At 38.9% G+C, this 20,212-nt stretch overlaps 1 protein-coding gene across 2 annotated transcripts in view; it reads left to right on the top strand.

Annotated features, from left to right (window-relative positions):
* Window positions 1–20,212, top strand: part of LOC141901585 (leucine-rich repeat serine/threonine-protein kinase 2-like) — a 38,094-nt gene extending 17,882 nt beyond the window's left edge. For both annotated transcript variants that reach the window (XM_074788915.1, XM_074788914.1), the window contains exons 20-63: window positions 2,595–2,714; window positions 3,000–3,099; window positions 3,239–3,340; window positions 3,691–3,822; window positions 3,917–4,141; window positions 4,519–4,665; window positions 4,932–5,053; window positions 5,405–5,615; window positions 6,156–6,385; window positions 6,637–6,753; window positions 6,889–7,022; window positions 7,363–7,508; window positions 7,655–7,778; window positions 8,094–8,280; window positions 8,470–8,580; window positions 8,669–8,764; window positions 9,069–9,220; window positions 9,317–9,461; window positions 9,781–9,973; window positions 10,242–10,338; window positions 10,484–10,661; window positions 11,136–11,294; window positions 11,371–11,483; window positions 11,709–11,809; window positions 12,026–12,126; window positions 12,382–12,444; window positions 12,566–12,642; window positions 12,814–12,941; window positions 13,131–13,237; window positions 13,318–13,391; window positions 14,208–14,505; window positions 14,990–15,088; window positions 15,237–15,470; window positions 15,777–15,881; window positions 16,013–16,114; window positions 16,325–16,426; window positions 16,735–16,928; window positions 17,268–17,346; window positions 17,621–17,802; window positions 18,112–18,255; window positions 18,369–18,565; window positions 18,770–18,850; window positions 19,584–19,670; window positions 19,844–20,212. In XM_074788915.1, coding sequence (XP_074645016.1) covers window positions 2,595–2,714; window positions 3,000–3,099; window positions 3,239–3,340; window positions 3,691–3,822; window positions 3,917–4,141; window positions 4,519–4,665; window positions 4,932–5,053; window positions 5,405–5,615; window positions 6,156–6,385; window positions 6,637–6,753; window positions 6,889–7,022; window positions 7,363–7,508; window positions 7,655–7,778; window positions 8,094–8,280; window positions 8,470–8,580; window positions 8,669–8,764; window positions 9,069–9,220; window positions 9,317–9,461; window positions 9,781–9,973; window positions 10,242–10,338; window positions 10,484–10,661; window positions 11,136–11,294; window positions 11,371–11,483; window positions 11,709–11,809; window positions 12,026–12,126; window positions 12,382–12,444; window positions 12,566–12,642; window positions 12,814–12,941; window positions 13,131–13,237; window positions 13,318–13,391; window positions 14,208–14,505; window positions 14,990–15,088; window positions 15,237–15,470; window positions 15,777–15,881; window positions 16,013–16,114; window positions 16,325–16,426; window positions 16,735–16,928; window positions 17,268–17,346; window positions 17,621–17,802; window positions 18,112–18,255; window positions 18,369–18,565; window positions 18,770–18,850; window positions 19,584–19,670; window positions 19,844–20,022 — 6,075 coding nt within the window. In that variant the 3' untranslated portion in view covers window positions 20,023–20,212. The remainder of the gene's footprint in view (window positions 1–2,594; window positions 2,715–2,999; window positions 3,100–3,238; window positions 3,341–3,690; window positions 3,823–3,916; window positions 4,142–4,518; window positions 4,666–4,931; window positions 5,054–5,404; window positions 5,616–6,155; window positions 6,386–6,636; window positions 6,754–6,888; window positions 7,023–7,362; window positions 7,509–7,654; window positions 7,779–8,093; window positions 8,281–8,469; window positions 8,581–8,668; window positions 8,765–9,068; window positions 9,221–9,316; window positions 9,462–9,780; window positions 9,974–10,241; window positions 10,339–10,483; window positions 10,662–11,135; window positions 11,295–11,370; window positions 11,484–11,708; window positions 11,810–12,025; window positions 12,127–12,381; window positions 12,445–12,565; window positions 12,643–12,813; window positions 12,942–13,130; window positions 13,238–13,317; window positions 13,392–14,207; window positions 14,506–14,989; window positions 15,089–15,236; window positions 15,471–15,776; window positions 15,882–16,012; window positions 16,115–16,324; window positions 16,427–16,734; window positions 16,929–17,267; window positions 17,347–17,620; window positions 17,803–18,111; window positions 18,256–18,368; window positions 18,566–18,769; window positions 18,851–19,583; window positions 19,671–19,843) is intronic.

Raw genomic sequence — 20,212 nt, 5'->3', positions numbered from 1 at the left:
CTTCTTCAACTTCTTGGGAGTCCTGAAATGAAAAAAAAAGAGAAGAGCGATGAAAACCTGGTACGGAACAAAACTAATGTTCGAAAGCTTTTCAGCTCTCCGTCGCCGGTCACATGCCGAGAACACCAGACAATGAGCCAGCCAGGAATATACTGCCCTCTACACGCCCTCACACAGAACGCGAAAACCAGAATGACAACGCCTCACATTCCCCATCTAACTGCAGGATGTACTGGGCGACGTCAGTAACTGACAAACCTGTAAAATTGCACGAAACACAAATAGCGCAGTACAACCAGCTGGACCGGGTTGAGATTCAGGATCTCAACTAGCACCCAAAAGCGTGACAAGAGACTTCATCCACTGACCGAGGTTGTCACAAGGACACAATGAAACTAGCACTCACAAGCCGACGAGAGACTTCATCCACTGACCGGGGTTATCACAAGGACACAATGAAAACTAGCACTCAAACTAGAAATCAAAGAGCGTGACAGTAGAATCATCCCTCAGCCGACTCAGAATACCAGAAACAAAGAGCGTGACAGTAGAATCATCCCTCATCCGGGCGGTCACAAGGACACAATGAATGCTAGTAGCGTGACAATCCAGTATAACCGCTCCATTTGTATCCCGCGCAATCTCACAGATATGCCTGTCATTGACATCACTCAGCACACTTTGTAGATAGGTGGGGGCAGTGAGGCCTCGTCATCCTGGTTTTCGTGTTCCGTATGAGGGCGTGTAGAGGGCAGAATTTCCTGACCGACTCTTTGTCTGACATCCTCGACACATGACCGGCGAAGGAGAGCCGACGCTTTCGGACATTAGTTTTGTTCCAGCAAACGTTGAAATTCGACAGAGAAATCGGCCCTGAAAAATAAAACGGGTTAATTGCTGAAAAATAGAACGGATTAATAAACACGGAACAGTACAGGACAGCACGGAGACGAACAGTAACACATAAAACATAAAGACGTCGTTCCTCAGGAAGCAGGAACAGGAGCAGGAGCAGGAGCGGGAGCGCCAGGAGGAGAATCCACGGTAGCATGTTCACAGTGTGAGTGTGCAGAGGTGAATGGTCTATGCTTGTGTACACCGTGGTCAGCCGGTGACGTATTCAATAGCGCGTGTCAGAATGATATCAACAACTCTGAAAAGCCGCAATTGTGTCTCTATTGTTGAATAGATTTACATTGAGAGCTTATAGAAGTTGAATGAAAAGGTTCTACTGCCGGGTTGAATACGCGCCAGTAGCCAGCTGAACAACTGGAACTTTAATAAGGCCATAGAAATAAATTTCTTTGATTCCCAACAGCTCCCCTCCTAATTTAGCCGCCGCCTGTTTTTTTTTTTTTCTAAATTTTAGAATGATTTATTGCAATCAAAGAATAAAAACGTTAACATTTATTGATGAAAACCTCTAGCTTTATTTCTCATAAATCCATAGATACCCCGAAGTGGTGACATTAAATAATTCCAAGTTCAAGGCTAATCAAAAATGATACTTTGTTCTTCAGTTCATTTCTATAGCTGATGCGGGTCTATTATGGTAAAATAGATCACGATTCTAAAAAACAGTAATGTCCAAGGTAGATAGGCGGCTGGGTCAAGTTTTAAGCTCAGCAGAGCGGAGAAACAAGGTATCAATTTTTTTGCCTACGATTTGTTTTGTTGAAGTGAATAAATTGTCTAACAAACTTCGTACACAGTGTACAATCGATCGGTAGTTCACATGATGTAAGTGGAATGTATTTATAATTAATCATCATTTCATGCTGTTATCACAGAGATCCCGTACCTGTAGGGCCGTATTCAGGGGGGGGTGCGAACGCTCCTACCCCCAAAAGTTCGAGTTCTGCTTCATATTTTCCATGCGTTATGTGTTGTTTATGTCTTACAATTTATGTGGTTGGTATCCTGTTTGTTGTTTTGTCAACAATTATAAATGTTAAATGTTATTCCAATCTGTATAGGCCTCATCAGTAGTATGCACAGGGGTCAAAGATCATGATGGCACGATAGACCCATTGCATAGAATGATTCTATGCAATGTTTCATCATGGGATTCTTCAAATGCAAATTATTTGAAAAAATAAACGTAACATTAGTCGCGGATTTTCTACATGAGTCGATCTTAGGTTTTTTAATTGCATAGATAATTTTTCTGTGGTTTGGAAGCATTAATGATTACATTGCTATGAGGTGATGATCATCAAATCAAATTTTCAGATTATAAAAAAATCATTTAGATTCTGCCGTACATGGAAAATGTCAGAAAAGAAAGATAGCCAGAAAGCCCTCAGAATACACCTAGAGTTACTTAGATAAATGAAAAAAATTTTACCTACCCATAGACGGGGCTGCATACGGCCCAGCCGTCAGATTTTCATAAAAACTCCCTGATTCAATTCATGGGAGAAATATAAGGATTTTTTGAATCACTCGGAGCACGGATCCTCTGAAATTCTGCCAAAAACTTCATGCCTACCACTCATGATTTAAAAAAAAAAAAATTTTTCTTTAATTTTGATTCTAGATTAAACGGTCAAGTCCATATTAAGAATTTCGTTTCTTGTTTATCTCTGTTTTAGGTTGTCGAGTGTTTAATAGAATTAGGGGTTGATTGTAATCAAGGTGAAGGTCAGGATACTCCGATCTGCTACGCCTGTCGACATCAGAACGAGGCTATGGTACAGTGTCTGCTTCAACAGGTATATATCGATATATCGAGTATCAGTGACTCCAGTGAGAGAGCCAGCCACTCCAGTTTATATCTACTGAAATCCATAAATCACATCTGGCTGAGCTCATTTTCATCTTAAGATCAGTTTTAGATAAGAACATGCTATGAGTGTCCCTAAGACCAATCGAAGAAGCATCTTGTATCTAGATCTTGACTGGAATCAACCCTACACTGATTTATAGCTAGAAATTATCAAATTTAAAGGTTAACTTTCTTTGAGGTCCGACTGTGAAGTGGTTGTATATATTTTCAGGGTATCAATGATGTACAAACTGCGCTGAAATTAAGTTTAGATTTAGAAGCTCATAATATTACAGGCATGCTGCTTCATCATATGGGATTTGATAAAGAAGGTTAGTACTGAACAAATCTTCTAGTTTCACGGTTGTGAGTTAGTTTCAAACTTGATTCGAAACTATGAAACCGTATCTTTGAATATTTTGTTCAAGATAAGAATGTTTTGTAGGTGAAAATGTGTTGTTTATTTTGTAGCTGGAATTGTATCGTGGAGTGGTTTAAACCTCGGGAATATTCAACCAGAATGGTTGATAGCTACGCTATTAGACTCCCCTGATAGGGTATCTAAACCTACTGGTGAGTGTCTAACCAGCAGAACTCGGTTCCCCTATTCTTAGAGTAAGAATCAATTCATTTTCAATTGGTTTATTGCGCAGTTCAATTCAAACTAAAAAATCATGGAACTGCATCCAGGACCTGGTCAGAAATACCAGTCTGTGGTTGAGTTTTACGATTGGATGTTTCCACAAACCTTAATTAAAGCTTACAAACAATAATAAGATTACCCTACTAACTTATCAGGAACCAGATCACAAAAAGTATCAAGATGCCTCGCAATGGGATAGATACAAGTTTTATAAGATTTTCGCGCTGTAACATTTCCGATTCATTAACACTAAATTTAAAGGAAATCCCATATTTTGCAGAAGACGACCAACTGAAACCATTAATGCAACAAACAAGAGCTCGACAACAAGCGCGAAGCTGTCTGAATTTATCAGTTGAGAGTCAAGTTTTAATGGGTAGTCGACTGGCGCTCAGATACCCTGTAGATATCGGTAAGTCAGCAATCTAACTCTTCTCTTGTAGTCTTGCTTCCTAATTGTGGGTTATTCTTTTCAGTAGATTATTAGTTATTTGATTTTTGTTTAGATTTACGAGAAAATGAAGACATATCTAAACAGTTGACGACTTGTCCCGATACGGTTTACCGACAAAATGTCGAACGGCGATCATTTCTGTCGAAGTTACGTTTAAAACGACAATCTTCGCCGGATGTCTGCAAAATCAACCCGTTCGATTTCAACAGTGCTCAACCGAATTCTCCGTTACTACGGAAACGATATTCCGAAAACGATATATTCAAAGATTATCGACGTAAGTAGTAAGAGAGTTTTGAGATATATCTAAATCCTTTCTTAAAGGAGCGATAAGTAATAGGGCTGGGTTTCATAGATGTAGAAGAAAAATAGTCCCTGGCAACATTTTGAAATCTATCAGTTATAACCATGGTGTCTCATTGTAACCATGGTGGTTTTGTCACCCAGATTGAGGATTTACCCCTAGGGATAACTTTGATACTCAGTCTATGAAACCAGGCCCAGGTTTCCCAATACTCAGAAACAGTGATATCAGTGCGGGATTATTCATTATAACTGACTAGTTTTGAAAGTCTTCTGTCTGTAACCGGTAGATGAGTAACAGATATTTCCTTGTATTTGTTCATGTATTTTGGTAATTGTTTTTAAATGCAGCGACTCGTAAACAGTTTGTATTTGTCGACTGGCCACAAGAGATTGAAACGTGGAAACAGCAGACGGTTAGTGGAGCGAATACTCCGTTCAGTAATAAAGATCCCAGACGTAAACAAGCAGCGGTCGGAGATAAAGTCATTCCTGTCGGTAAGAAACAAACATCTCAATCCAGTCCTACAGTTCGACTTGAGAATTTAGAATTGAATGTTTTAACCCGAGTGTGAAACTGATCTCTGGAATCAGTTGTCTAATTTTTAAAGTTAGTTCAGTTTTCATTATTTTAACACTAAGGTCAAATTTCAACCTCGAACAGTCGGACTGTCTCACTCACTAATACAACCATTGAACTGAATATCAGTTTTATAATATCAATTTTATTTTATGAATATTTCATGTATGAATTTGTGTTTTAGAATCGAGCTGGCTGCGGAAATCACCGACTCCGTTCTCTCGCAATAAACGTAAATCGTTGTCACGACGATCAGCGATTTATGAGATTTCAAATCATTACGGCAGCACGGACAGTTTGATTGATGTAAGTTTTACATTTACCAAAAATCTAGCCAACCTAATTTTGGTCCAGTTCTAGAGTTGAGACTTCAAATAAGACTAGGAAAATCTCATTTCGGTCCAGTCCAAACTTGAGACTAAACATAAGACTGGGATAAACTAACTTTTGTCTATTTCTACAGAGACACAAAAAATCTCAGTCCAGGCTTAATTTTCACTGTACTCCTCAAAACCTCCCCTAGCACAGCTTAAGTTTTATTTGAATTCAGATATAAAGATTTTTTGGGATATTTTCAACAAGTTCTGCTTAGTTCCCATTTCTTTAACATTCAAATTAGGTTTGATAATCATTTTCACGATTTTCTCAATTTTCTAGAGGAAATTTTCATTACCTGAGAATATCGAAGTAGTTTATGAAGAGGATAGCGACCGAACAGACGGAACGGACGGAACGGACGGAGTTGATGGGGTACTGTTTGAAGAGACAGAACATGAATTATGTGAAATAGAACGAGCTCAAACTGATCCGGATCAGGACACGTCGTTAGAGGATGAACCGTCTTCATATAAACGCCATCAACCATTCGGTAAATACTGATCAAACTAAAATCCACTGTTGATGATGATTTATGATTTGAAGTGAGTTCGGAACGTTCTGAACCCAGGTTTAAGTAACTTGGATCATATTCATAGTGGTTTTAGTTGAGAATTATTATACGTAGCAGAGTTATAGATTGAAGATTGACTGTAGAAACAAAATGATCCTAGATTAGAAGCAATGACTGAGCACCACTCAGGACACTATTAGTAGAGTTTCTCTTTGCCTTCAACCAACTGAGTACCGTGCAGGGCACTGTTAGCAAGTTCAGAGTTTCTTCTCAAACTCAGGGTATAATGGGCAGGTTGAGGTCTCGTTGAGCCAAGGCAGTGAAGAACCATCAACCCAGAAACTTCTGCCTTTCAAATCTTGGTAAATGAGACCATGACTGATGGTTCACACTACTCCCTGCTACTGCATCCCCCTCATTGAATATAGATCTTAAATAAGTAAAACGGATTTAGAACAGAAGTGAGTTTTGAAGTTCCTTTCAATCGTAGAACTGAAGAATGTTTTTATTTATTTTTAGATCGTAATAGAAGAAGATACCGATCGAACTTGGATCATATTCCGAATGAGAATATCGTGAAGAAACCTGTGAAACACCAGGTCAATCTGTTCGACGTTTCGTCCAATAATATTCGAGATTTATCTTCGATCGTCGTGATTGGTTCAACTTTATCTTCGATGTTTGAATCAATTGAGAAACTCGTGCTCAGTCGTAACTGCCTCTTATCTTTACCAGAATCAATATTCAAGGTGATGATTGTTTCATTTATTCTGTATTGATTTATTGTGTAATTATTCTGAATTTTCTTTTAACCTAACATTGTAAAACTGGGCTCAGCGATGGGTCTCAAAGTTTCAAATTGATCCTTCATCGAAGCATATGTATTTATATTCATACTATAAACCGGTACTTGAAAAATAAACTGAACAGTCGTTGTACTAAGGGACCCTGGAACCAGTTCCTCTGCTGGGTGATTATTAAGTTTGGCTTTGTTTTTCAGTGTCTTCCATTGTTACAACATCTAGATGTCAGTCACAATGAACTACAAGTGTTTCCTACGCAATGCTTGTCGTGTCAGAAAATCAAAATCCTCGACCTTTCTCACAATCAACTGCAGGTACGTTTCACAGAGTCTGAACACTTCAAAATTGATGTGTAAGATTGGATTAGAACTGACTGAATAAGTTGAATTTAAGACTGTTACTATCTCGAGGACCAGTGTCTGATGAATTGTGTGTTTTATATTTTGTAGTCTTATTACATGGATAATTCGATGCCTGTTTCGTTCAGTTTAACTGAATTGTATCTGTCTTACAACAAGTTGGATAGTTACCCGACGTGGCTTAATGAAAAACTGCCTCACCTCACGACTTTATACCTAAACAGGTCGGTACTCAGAATATTCATCTTAGCACTGGTTTTAACTTGAACCCTCTCTTGGGCTGACTCTTATACAACTATGTATCAAAATCTGGACCAACTTCCAAAGTTCTAAGTTTTTCTTGAGTTAAAACATTAGAAATAAGTGATTTTTAGCCTTGATTTTAAGTCAAACTATAGGGACAGCTATATGGAACTGGGTGCTGGTTATCATCCAGAGCTCAGTTCCACAGTTGGTTTAGATGATGGGGTGGAACTGGGTCCGGGTCTACGAAACCAACCCCTCTATATTTCTCTCTGATTTTTGTAAATATTTATCTAAATGTGTCTAAATTCATGTTTGCAGTAACAAGATTTCTGAACTTCCCGAAGAGAACAAACTGAAGAAACTTGTAACGTTGAGTTTATCGCATAATTATCTAAATCACATTCCTGAGGAATATTTGATCGTGAAATATCTGGAAACTTTCGAATGTTCCGGAAATGAATTAGGTACGTCAAATTCTTTCCACAATTCTACAGTTCTGAATCCAGTTCATTTCTAACTATTTAAATGTAGAACTGGGTCCTGATGATAGAGATTAATGAGGCGGAATGGATCTCTTGGTTTTCTATATTTCTGTTGTTTTATTTTGCAGTGAGCCTGCCATCAGAGAAGCAAGCATCTTTACTCATCAGATTGAACTGCGTAAAACTTGCTAACAATTCATTACACGTAAAAGAACCATATTTCATACCAAAATTCATTCTGGAGCTGCCCTCGTAAGTTTGATATTCTGATATGCTTCATCAGATTTTATCTGTAATAGACCTCAATGGTGGGTGGTTGTCAGCCAGGTAGCGGTAACTTCGATAGCCCTGTTGTTATCAGCTTGAATATCAATGGAAGTTTTAGAGAATCAACCTTTGAAGATCAGGATTTATTGAGACTTGACCCAGTTCTACAGTTCTAAAAAAACATTGGAAATGAACTTATTTCAGCTTTAGATTCAAATTTAACCAACAACTTGTGGAATTGGATCGTGGGGTCTAGTTGTCTAGGTCGTATTGAAGTTAGTATCTGATTGTTGATTGTAGATTGCGAGCTCTAGATATCAGCGGTAATGGACTCGTAGGATTCCCTCCACCGGTTCTGTGGCAGACAAATAACCTACGTGAATTACTGCTATCAAACAACAATATCGATAAGCTGAACCTCGGGTTAGACGTTAAACGTTGGACGACGCTGGAGCGCCTGGTCATACAGAAAAATGATTTATCCGAGGTAACACATACTCACTTGCCAAGGGTAAACGTGAGCTTCATTGGAAGGTAACCAAGCTCTGGCAAGTGAGGATGGTCTTAATTTGGCTCTCTTATAATTGAAGTTTCATTTAAAATCAGTTTTGTTTTCTTCAATTGATGCTGAATGTTTGATCACGCTGTATTTACGAATGTGTTTGATTATTTGTAGCTTCCTAAAGAGATTGGTCAATTATCTGGATTAACATCTTTAGACATCAGTCATAATACAGCTATAACAACATTACCAGATGAACTGGGAAAACTATCAAAGCTCTGGGAGGTTCGCACGTTTGTTTTAATGTTATGATTATTTCAGTAGATGTTGTAGAGACTCAGTGTTTTGTTAAATCATTGTCTGATCATTTTAGTTATCATTTGATAATCTACGTTTGGACATCGATGAAGCTTTGTTGAGAGGAAGAACTCGAGATTTAATCGGATTTCTCCACGAAAAATTAAAAAATGTAAGTACAGAAAAACTACCCTCTCCTTAGTCTCTCTCTTCTCTCCCTGACCTCTTCCTCTCCTCTCTTTCCCTCTCCTTTCAGCTCTCTCCTCCCTTTCTCTATCCCTCTCATTATTCTGGGTCCAGTTCCACAGTTCGAAGTATAGAGTTACTCATCAGTTACTCATTGAAAATGAACCAACTTTAACTGAGAGTTAACTCTAACTGTGGAACTGGGTCCAGCTCTACAGTGGAGCCTTTAAGATAAGGTTCTACTGTTGGTAGTAAATGATACGATTAAAACCTCATAATCTATATTTAAGTCAGAAGAATATTACCGCATTAAGATGATGGTAGTCGGATTCGGAGGTCGCGGAAAAACAACTTTACTTCGTACACTGCAGAGACCGAAAAAATCAGCGCATAGGAACGAAAAAAGTGTCGCCACGGTCGGGATTCTCGTTAAAGACTGGAGGTGACATCATAGAAATGCTTCACACCTCAAATATACCATAATGCCAATTTTTCTGAGTTTGTGACCAGACTTTAGACGGATGTAATTTATTTGTAGATTTTTAACAGCGAGACCAGTTCGAGATGGAAGAGACAGAGATTCTAGACCTGTTACTTATACATTGAGTACGTGGGATTTCGCTGGTCAGGAAGAGTTCTACAGCACTCATCAGTGTTTCCTCTCTAACAGAGCGCTTTATCTGGTAAATAAAATCTCTTCCTCACTTCCTCATTTCTCTCTTGTGGATCAGGAACTAAGTTCCACACAATCAAATTTCTCAACTCACAACTGTGGGTGCAGAGTCAAATTAAACCCACACAACTGTGGAATTGGATCCAGAGTCAGATTAAACCCTTACATCTGTGGAACTGCGTCCAGAGTCAGATTGAACTGAAACAGTGGAACTAGAGTGTTGAGCTTACTGATAGCTGTATTTACCCAGAACTAAGTTCAAATATAAAATAAACTTTCCCTCCCCTTTTAGTAGAAGTAATAGATCAGGTATGATGTGTATTTTACAGGTGGTTTATGATTTATCTCGTGGTCTCAGTGAAGTCGAAACATTGAAACCGTGGCTGGTAAATATCCACGCAAGAGCTCCCGGATGCCCGGTTATCATCGTAGGAACTCATAAAGATGCTATCCCTCCTGAAGATCTCGAGAACTGTATTTATGAAATGAGATGTGCTATTCTAAGATTAACCAGTAAACCAGGTAAAATTCAAACAACATCCTCTGGAGATTTGCTCTGGATATCGGACTGATTTGAATTCTCTGATTCAAACCTAACCTGAAATCAAATTCAGCCCACAATGCGCTGCCGTCTCTTGTGCCCAGAAAGAAACCAGAAATCGACCACACATTGCTGGAGATACTTTCAAATATTCTGGAGATTTGCTCTGGAAATATGCATTAGAATTGTGTTCCTGTGTACTTTGAATTTGAACCTCTTGAAATTTGCCTTTCTGTTTTTGTTTGTCAGGTTTTCCGGAAATTAAAGATATGGTAATCGTGAATGCTACGAAAGATACAAGAGAAATAAATGAACTTGAACAAAAAATACGAAAAGTTATAAATGAGTGAGTTTCATTTACCGTAGTCTTTCAATTTACTTAGTATAAGTCGTGATTTGATTAATAAGTCATCAACAAAATGATCATCACAACTCTAAGGACTTTAGCCACAGGTTTCACTGTATTTTACTGAATTGATTGATGATTTCAGGTTTAAATTGAAAGGTAAATTCGTGATGGGACAAAAAATCCCTGTGAGTTACAAACAACTGGAGGAGTTGATCACGGAGCAGGCGAAAATACGTTCGTTTCCCGTTTTACGTCAACATGAATTGAATAGATTGATTAAAGGAGCTAAAATAGAGTTAGATCACGATGAACTACAACAAGTGAGTGTTTCAATTCTAGTTTCACAATTAGATTTCACGCATAAACCGTAGATTTATTGAGATTGTGTTGAGACAAGCGTCAGACAGTCGAATGCATAAAATTATCTGTCAAATGGCTGTCTTTTAACTTCTGTTTGCCGCTTGACTGACAATTGACGTTCAATAAGATGAACTGTGTGATGTCACTAGCATAACCTCTATAAGACCCGATATAGACACGCACAATCACCACCTGTAGTTACAACCACTCTGTGGTTTCACAGTGAATTCCGACCTAGGTTCCCCCTGCAGTTGACTGCTCACTAATTACATTCTAGCAGCTACAGGCATTGCAACCCGGTTACATTGTTATAACTACTCTTGGGGAATAAATCTATTTTGGAAATGGCTCTTTGCTTCTGAAATGTCAAAATCCTCTGATAGTTTTCCTATTTACTGTGGGTAGCTTGTTAAAACCCTGTTTGATTCTTATAGGCTGTACGGTTTTTACATGAAGTCGGCGTTCTGCTACATTTCGAAGATTCTACGCTTTATTTGAAAGATCTGTATTTCATAAATCCTGAATGGTTGTGTCGAATGTTTGCACAAGTCGTCACCGTACGAGAAATTAATCCATTCATCAGCGAACAAGGGGTATGTCACTGTCGAAAACAAACAACTCATCAGTTGGATTCAGTTGGATTTGAAATTCAAAAATTTGAAATTACAGATACTGTTGAGAAGTAACGTTCCGCAGTTATTTACCGGCAAGAAAGTCGGTCGAGATGTTAATTATTCGTTTCCGAAGGATATGATCGGTCAATATCTACGTCTGCTTGAGAAGTAAGTTCATTATAGCCTGTTCTCGAATAAATGACTTCCTCCCTAGAATCCTCCTATTACATCACTTATGTGAAATCAACCAAATCAGTTAGAATTTTTCTGTTTTCAACTTGTAGAAACGAGTAGATTCAGTAGATTTCTGGCATAAAGATGATCTCAATCTTCAACTGATCCGAGATCTTCTCTGAAATATTGTAGATTTGAGATAGGTTTCTTGTATTGTAGATTTGAGATAGCTCTACCACTGAATGATAGAGAATTGTTGATTCCTTGTCGGGTTTCACCTAAGCGACCTCAATTAAATCTACCCGGGAAAGCACGCACTGGTGAGTGAGTCAAAGGCGGCTAAGTAAATGGTAGTTGTTTGAGTGAGATTTGTTTTAGGTGTTAGATGAGCTAGGCCTGGTGTTAGATTGGTTGCTGAGCTAAGATGAGCATAACCTGGTCATTTTGTGTGTTTCTAGACTATAGCGTTTGAATTTCTACGCGTAAACGTATGTTCTTAGTTCAGTTATTGATATGATGAATATATTTCGTTACAGACTATATTCACCGTCACTATGAAATGCCGTTTGTACCGATTGGATTCTGGTCTCGTTTAATTTGCAGATTTCTATCGTTCATGAAGGAAATGATGCCTGAGGTACTTTTTACTCAATCTCTGTAGCCTACCCTCAGCCATTGATTACTCAATCTCTGTAGCCTACCCTCAGCCATTGATTACTCAATCTCTGTAGCCTACCCCCAGCCATTGATTACTCATATCTCTGTAACCTACCCTCAGCCATTGATTACTCAATCTCTGTAGCCTACCCTCAGCCATTGATTACTCAATCTCTGTAACCTACCCTCAGTCTAAAGTCCATGTGAAGAATTTCACTTTTTTAATGAATTTCAGATGATATCTGGAGTTCAGGATACGAAATATTGGCAACAAGGAATCTACTTGTATAAGTCTGATGTAAGTAATGTTACTATATGGGGTTAGTCTAGGGATTAACCAAGATCTGAATGACGTCATTCAAAAACAAACAAACAATGCAATGTGTCAGATGATTAGCCGACTGTGTTTCATTTTCTAGGATAATTTTGTGCTGGTTGAATTCAATCACGAAGATGCTATTGTGATAACTGTTCCTGCTTCGAAGAGAGGAGGAGTGTAAGTGTCTCAGGGGACGAGGGAGAGTAAAATGTGGGTCCCTTTTTTGCATAAAGCTTAAACAGTAAAGATAAAGTAAAAAGTCTAACCAAACGTCTTTAACATAAATTTGAATATTTCACGGGAAGAAATATGTTTTTACTGACCGGTATTGTTGTGTTATCGTGACAGGTTATTGGGTCATATAGTTGATCACATGGACGCTCTGATCGAGGAATGGTACCCTGGTTTACTAGTTAAAGATCCGTTCACCGGTGAAGAAATATTACAGAGAAAAATCCCTTGCAGTTTCTGTGAGCGTGAGTATTTACAATAAGGATTCATGTGTGAAGGCTTTATGAGCTAGGGATAACTGTGATACCCAGTCTATAAAACTGGACTCAGGATCCATCACTAGGGATAACTGTGATACCCAGTCTATAAAACTGCTCCAAGATGTTACCAATATTGTAAAGGAAATGAAGTAGGAATTTCAATTTTATTTGTAGCTGAAGATGTTCACTTTTTCTCTTTGGAAGAACTGATAAATCAATCTGATTTTGATGATGTTATTTCGTGTCCGAATCATGATATTCCAGTGTCTCTGCGGATACTGGTTTGTAATCAATCACTTTCTGAAACTGAGTTCATACTGAGAGAGACAGTCTGTGATGATGTATTTTATTATTTATATAGACTCCTGATGTGATGTTGTGGGATTTAGACAGACGATTTTTACTGGAAGAAGATTACTTCACCTTTTTGCCAAAGTAAGTTCTATTTGAACTGTAGAAAATAAACAACAATCTACATTCACCTCAATACAACAAGCAAAACAAGTAAATCATTGAATTTCTCATTTTCTGTTCAAGATTTCGATTCTATTTTGACTTATTCACAAAAACTCCGTGATCAGAATCATGAATTGTTAGATTAGTTGTTTGTGGAATCTGCCATGGAGATATTGTCCATCCAGGAAGACACCAACACCTCCTTTTTGTTGTATTTCGATGAAACTTGGTACAATTGTTCTGTGTATAGCATGTACTTGTGCACCTGCGATTTATTTTATTAGAAAATTCAAAAAAAAGATTCTCTTCAAGTATCAATGTAGTGAATCTCTTCCAGCCTGTACAGGGGGAGGAGGGAGGATGGGGTACAGGGGGATGAGGGAGGGAGGATGGGGTACAGGGGAAGGAGGGAGGATGGATGGGTACAGGGGGAGGAGGGAGGATGGATGGGGTACAGGGGGAGGAGGGAGGATGGATGGGGTACAAGGGGAGGAGGGAGGGAGGATGGGGTAAAGGGGAAGGAGGGAGGGAGGATGGGTACAGGGGAGGAGGGAGGGAGGATGGATGGGGTACAGGGGGAGGAGGGAGGGGAGGATGGGGTACAGGGGAGGAGGGAGGGGAGGATGGGGTACAGGGAAGAAGGGAGGGGAGGATGGATGGTACAGGGAAGAAGGGAGGGGAGGATGGATGGTACAGGGAAGGAGGGAGGGGAGGATGGGGTACAGGGGAGGAGTGATTGGAGGGGAGGTTTGTTCTGTAAGATATTTCTAGTAAAAGATATTGAATATTTTACAGTAATGAATCTCGTATTGGTGAAGGTAGTTTCGGATCAGTTTACCGAGCCACGTATAAAGATAGATCGGTAGCTGTGAAGGTGTTTAATAAAGTCGGTGATGTTAGTCCACATACGATGATGAGACAGGAAGTAACAATCCTCAGACGTCTGCAACACCCGAGTTTAATCGAGATGTTAGCGGTCGGACTGCGACCGAGGGTTATACTACTAGAACTAGCTCCACTCGGTTCACTCGGTGGACTACTGAAAACAGGACGAGCTTTGAGCAGACGCTTGATGCATAGAATTGCTACACAGGTATTATCAATAATCCACCACCACACAATTCCACAATTCTGGATCCACTTCCACAATTCGCGATTGAGTTCTACAGTACTGGATCCAGTTCTACAGTTCAGGATAGAGTTCCACAATTCTGACCCCAGTTCCACAATTCTGGTCCAAGTTACACAGTTCTAGACCCGTTTCCACAATTCTGGTCCCAGTTACACAGTTCTACCCCAGTTCCACAATTCTGGTCCAAGTTACACAGTTCTAGACCCAGTTCCACAATTCTGACCCCAGTTCCACGGTTCTACCCCAGTTCCACAATTCTGGTCCCAGTTACACAGTTCTAGACCCAGTTCCACAATTGTGTTCCCAGTTACACAGTTCATGACCCAGATCTACAGTTCTAGATCCAGTTCCACAGTTCTGGTCGCAATTCCACAGTTATGAGTTAGATTTACCTTGGGTCACTTCCAGATTTTGCTCTTATTTTGTGTATGTATTTATTCTGTAGGTGTCCGAAGGATTGATGTATTTACAGAAATATAAAATCATTTATAGAGATATGAAACCAGACAATGTTCTTATCTTCAGTTTGTCTTTGAATGTTGTCGTAAGTATGAGAGACTCTTATGCATTTCATATAAATAATCTTTGAGGCAGTTACCCGTTAAATATTTCAGTTTTTGTGATACTCAGAACCCAGTTCCCCAGTCCTGGATCATGTTCCAGCTTTATGAGTTATGATTTGTTTATTTCAGGTGAATGCTAAGATCACAGATTACGGAATAGCTCGGTTTGCGGCGTCGTATGGGTTTTACGCGTCGGAGGGTACAGCTGGATACAAGGCACCAGAGGTAGCTCGTGAAGAGACTTACACATACCAGGCAGACGTTTACTCACTGGGTATCACTCTTTATACACTCGTTACTGGAGGTCATCATCCGTTTGAGGAATTAATCTGTCGAGCTGAACTCGATGCTGCAGTTCTAGAGGTCAGTTCATGAAATATATCAGAATCCTGTTTACCCCGGGAGTCGATCTCGTGCCCTGCCCGTCAATATGTAACAAATTTTCTTGCTCTAATTCATCCTGATACGACTGGTATTCGCATACCCCAGAGAGAATTGATTGGTCCCACAAATAGAGTCTGGAGGATAATGATTGATAAACTTGGATTGCTGTTCTGCAGTCCTAGTGCTTCAATCACTGGCTCTGAGATTAAGCACTTAATCGTTTACATTGACATCAGCCCTTGATGTAAACATAACATAATCAAGTTGTTTATGATGTATTTGTAGCAAAGACCAATCAACCCGATCACAAGCAAAGGACAAGAACCGTGGCCCGATATGGAGGACGTTATTGATACGTGTCTTAAAGAAGATCCTGATAAAAGACTGACAGTAAGTTAACAGCTACCAGAGTAGTCTGGATCCGGAGTCATCCACAACTGGATCTGGAGTCATCCCAAACTGGATCTGGAGTCATCCACAACTGACCGCGTCAGTCTAAGGTTGTTTATTTTTAATTGTAGGCTGCTGAAGTCTATGATTGTTTGAATTGTGCTGAGGTTGTGTCTCTGAAGCGAGTGATGTATGTATCGAAGGATTTAGCTGTTGAATGTATCGCTGTGAGGGTAAGTTGTCAATCATACGGGAGGGGAGGAGCAATAGGTCATATATCAAAGGATGTTTTATGTTTTTGGCTGGGTCTGCGATAAATCCACAACCTGGGCCCTGGTTCATAGACAGGGTTAGGATTAACTACATATGCTACAAGCCTGTAAGTGACATCAGATGCTACTAGCCCTGGTATGTGAGTGAATTGTTTGAGTTTATATTTGTAGAGACATGAGGATCAGTTAGTGGAAGCTTGGTTTGGCAGCGGAGAGAGAGGTCACTCTCAATTATCCTGGGTCAATCTTACTGACAGTAAATCAGAAATCAAGGTTATTTGAACAATTCACTTGTTTTATTAAGAGTTACTACGAACACTGAGAATACTTCTATGAGTGTGGTTATCTAGATTTAGGTTTGAATAGACTTATAGTTCAATAAGATTAGTTATAGGACTGTAATGAGGTAAGACTGATCTCATTCCATGGCTTTAGACTGGTCTAATGAAACTGACTCCTGGCCTTAGAAAATGAATTGAGGCATGACCGTACAGTTAGACCTAGCCTAGTAGTTGGTGTTTTATAATTTCTGAATGTTTGGGTTTGAATGACAAGTTTTTTTGGGGGGTTTTATTTCGCAGGGAATGATATTACCTAAACCGCAAAGACATGGTCGAATCTGGTGTATGTGTACTGTTAGACAGACGGCTGTATTAGTCGGAGTTCAAGCAAACGAAGTCGGTCACATTATAGTTTACGATGCCTGGGAACATCAACTCAGACATACAATGGATGCACTTCCAGACGCTGTTATTTCATTGTTACACTATACAAGGTAGATATAATCATGATCTAATTCAATTGAATAGAATTCTTGAAATCTCTGAACAGGGGTAGATCCACGGGCGCATCCAGGGGCGCATCCAGGCAGGGGCGGAAACAGGACCGCATCCAGGGCCGGGTCCAGGGGCAGATCCAGTGGCAGCCAGGGCAGACTCTGACAGGAGCACAAACAAATGAAAAGGGCATACAGTTAAAAGGGGCAGCTATCCGCACAATTCTTAAACTATCTGTTTTCGCAGGTTCAGGGTATCTGTTTTATTCTTGTTTGACTCTTAGGTCTATAACTATGGAACTTAGATAATAATTCAGATGTTTTATGTTTTGTTTTTAGTCATGATGCGAGGGATTTAATTCTAGCTGGTTTAGCAAATGGTTACCTGGCTGTATATGATACTGCTACACTTCTTACTGTAAGTAATCAGACCCAATCGGGCCCAACTCAACAACAATCTCAACATTTCATTCAAGTTTCGTCATTGTGGTATTATGACTGATAAAACTTTATGTCATTCAGCTGAGCCACTTCCCCTCCCCTCATCCAGCCACCCCATCCCCAAGTTCCATACGTTAAAATTTGACTCCTGCAAAAAGTGATTACAAACGGACTATATCATTTAACTAGAACTGAGTCGTGCAGCTCTTGGATCCAGTTCCACATTTAAGTTTTTTTAATTTATATTTCAGAGTGCAACTATTGAGCCCTATTATATTCAGCTTCTACCCGGAAACTCTACCCCAGTGCGATGTCTTCTCTATCACAACGGTTTGATTTACGCGTCGTGTGGAAGTCATGTTGTAGTATTTGAAGAGTTGACCAGTCAGTCGTATGATATTAAACATATGTGGGATACTGATCAAAATCTACCGTAAGTCGACAGTTCACTGTCACCCTGATGATACGGTGCTGCCCCCAGGTGCCACACTAATGTACTTGAAGGTTGGCACTGGAGCTGTTACATAGTCAGCCTTTGCTCAAAATTGACCAATTAATGACAGAGTTTGTTCTCATAGCCGTCCAATCAGGAAATGTGTCATTCCCATGTGCCAACTAGAAGTGGTAACGATGAGCCAGATATATGAGTTTACTCTTAGCCGCCAGTGAACGTGTTCTTGAGTAGCCTTTAATATCTTCTTATGTTTCAAAATTTGTGCTGCATTTTCTTCATTCTTTTCAGAAATCTGATCACATGTATGGTGATGGGTCATGATTTGTATATCGGTAAAATGCATAGTTCCGTCGTTGAGGTTTGGTCCGTCCAATCTTTACAGAAACTCAAAATCAAACGAAGCAGTGTTATCGACATTCAGGAGATTGTCAGGTCCGTTTGAGAAAATGCGATTCAATTTTATTTTCATCTGGATTTCTGGTCAGGTTGATTATTAATTTTCATACGATGTTAACTTTTTGTAGTTTTGTACTTTATTATTTTAGATTTAATTCGAAGAATTTGAAGAACATTCAAACGGCTACACAAGTATCGACGTTGATGTTACAGGATTTTACGAGTCTGTGGATCGGGACTCGAGGGGGTCATATCGTACTGATTAACCCAGCTACACATCACTGTATCGGGATCATACATAGACATACATCATCAATCAGATCAATAGTTCAAGTCAAAACTACAGGTGAATTAAACAAAATACACTTATATCTATTTCAACTTGTTTGCAGAGAAGTCGGGTGCCATAATTCATGATCGGCAGCTGAATTAAAACATCGATTTTTTAAACTAAAAGATCGATTTTAACCCATTGTTCGCAATATTGAAGAAAGTCTATTTTCACTCGTTGAAGCCAGAGAAAATATGAATGTGGTCTGTCATTTTATAGGTAGCAGAATCGAAATGCCGGCAAGAAAACTAAACCTGAAATCATCAAAGGATCTTTTTTACAGAAGGATGAATAGTTTAGGTAAAAAAGAGCTAAACTTTCAATACATTGTTTGCTAATAGCGATGGCTACATTCTTATAAAACACTTATTCAATCATTCACCTGATGAAGCTACAATACACTAGTAAGGAAGCTCGTACTTTATAAACAAGTTACCTATAAAGTCTTATCCATCTTGATATGATATGATATATGATATGATATATGATATGATATGATATATGATATATGATATGATAATGATAATGACGTATGACGTATGACGTATGACGTATGACGTATGACGTATGACGTATGACGTATGATATATGATATATGATATATGATATGATTTATTTGCATAAACGATTGTTACAGAGTTTTCAAATGAATACACAATATATGGAAAACAATATACCAATAAATTATGCGAGGAATTAGGAGAAGCCAAAGTTGGCTTAATCTAGTCCTAATCCCTCGTCCATACACTCCCACATACACACAGACATATACACCAATTCACATTCATTCCTAGTTTACCAAACAAACCAAATATACATAATATACATAGACAATTGCAGATAAAGTAATGTGGCACGTTATAAAAGATTACACAGTCTCGGTTTATTGATTCAACACTAGGTTAAGACAGATCCTCTATTGCTTTACTTTGAAGAAAAGTTGTCAGAATATGATGTGCCTCTCCTTGAGTTCTGAGTAAAAGGCCAAAAATATCTTTAATTTATATTTCTTTTTTGTTTGTTTATTTTTTAGAGAGCGTACCGACGATATCTTCGGTAATTCTAGTCAGTGGGATGGGTTATCACGGCGCTATAGACAGCACTCGAACTGGAACTGATTGTAAGCACTTTCTTGTGATAAGATATAGTCTAAAACTCTTATAAGTCGTCATATTTGAGATGATCTTTGTGTTGATGATGACTTACACTTAGTAATTTGAATCAGAAATACAAATTGCGGAATAGACTTATCACGACTTAAACGATCACTGTATATATTGTATGATATTTCAGTTTCTAACTATGGTTGCGTCACTGTTTGGGATCCGGAGCTGAAGTCTTATATCAATTCATTGAACGAAGAAATGAGGAAAAGACGAACTTTAGTTTGGCAAACACATTTCAACTCTACCGAACAACTGGCTGCAAATGTTCCTGAATTAAAAGAAAACACATTTCATATGAGTTTGTAATCTGTACCTGACCATAGAGGTCAAATACTGAGTAAGAGTGAAATAAAGGATCCAGGTCCACAGTCATGAGTTAGAGTTAACTATGAGTTAAAATTAGTTCATTTTCAATGAGTTAACAACTCTGAGTCAAATCTTAACTCACAACTGTGGAACTGGATCTTGTAGACTATGTGTACTGAGTTACTATTAA

Source organism: Tubulanus polymorphus, chromosome 3 (assembly GCF_964204645.1).
Source record: "Tubulanus polymorphus chromosome 3, tnTubPoly1.2, whole genome shotgun sequence".
In the NCBI taxonomy this organism is placed as follows: Eukaryota; Metazoa; Nemertea; class Palaeonemertea; order Tubulaniformes; family Tubulanidae; genus Tubulanus; species Tubulanus polymorphus.
This window is presented reverse-complemented; position numbering and strand designations above follow the sequence as displayed.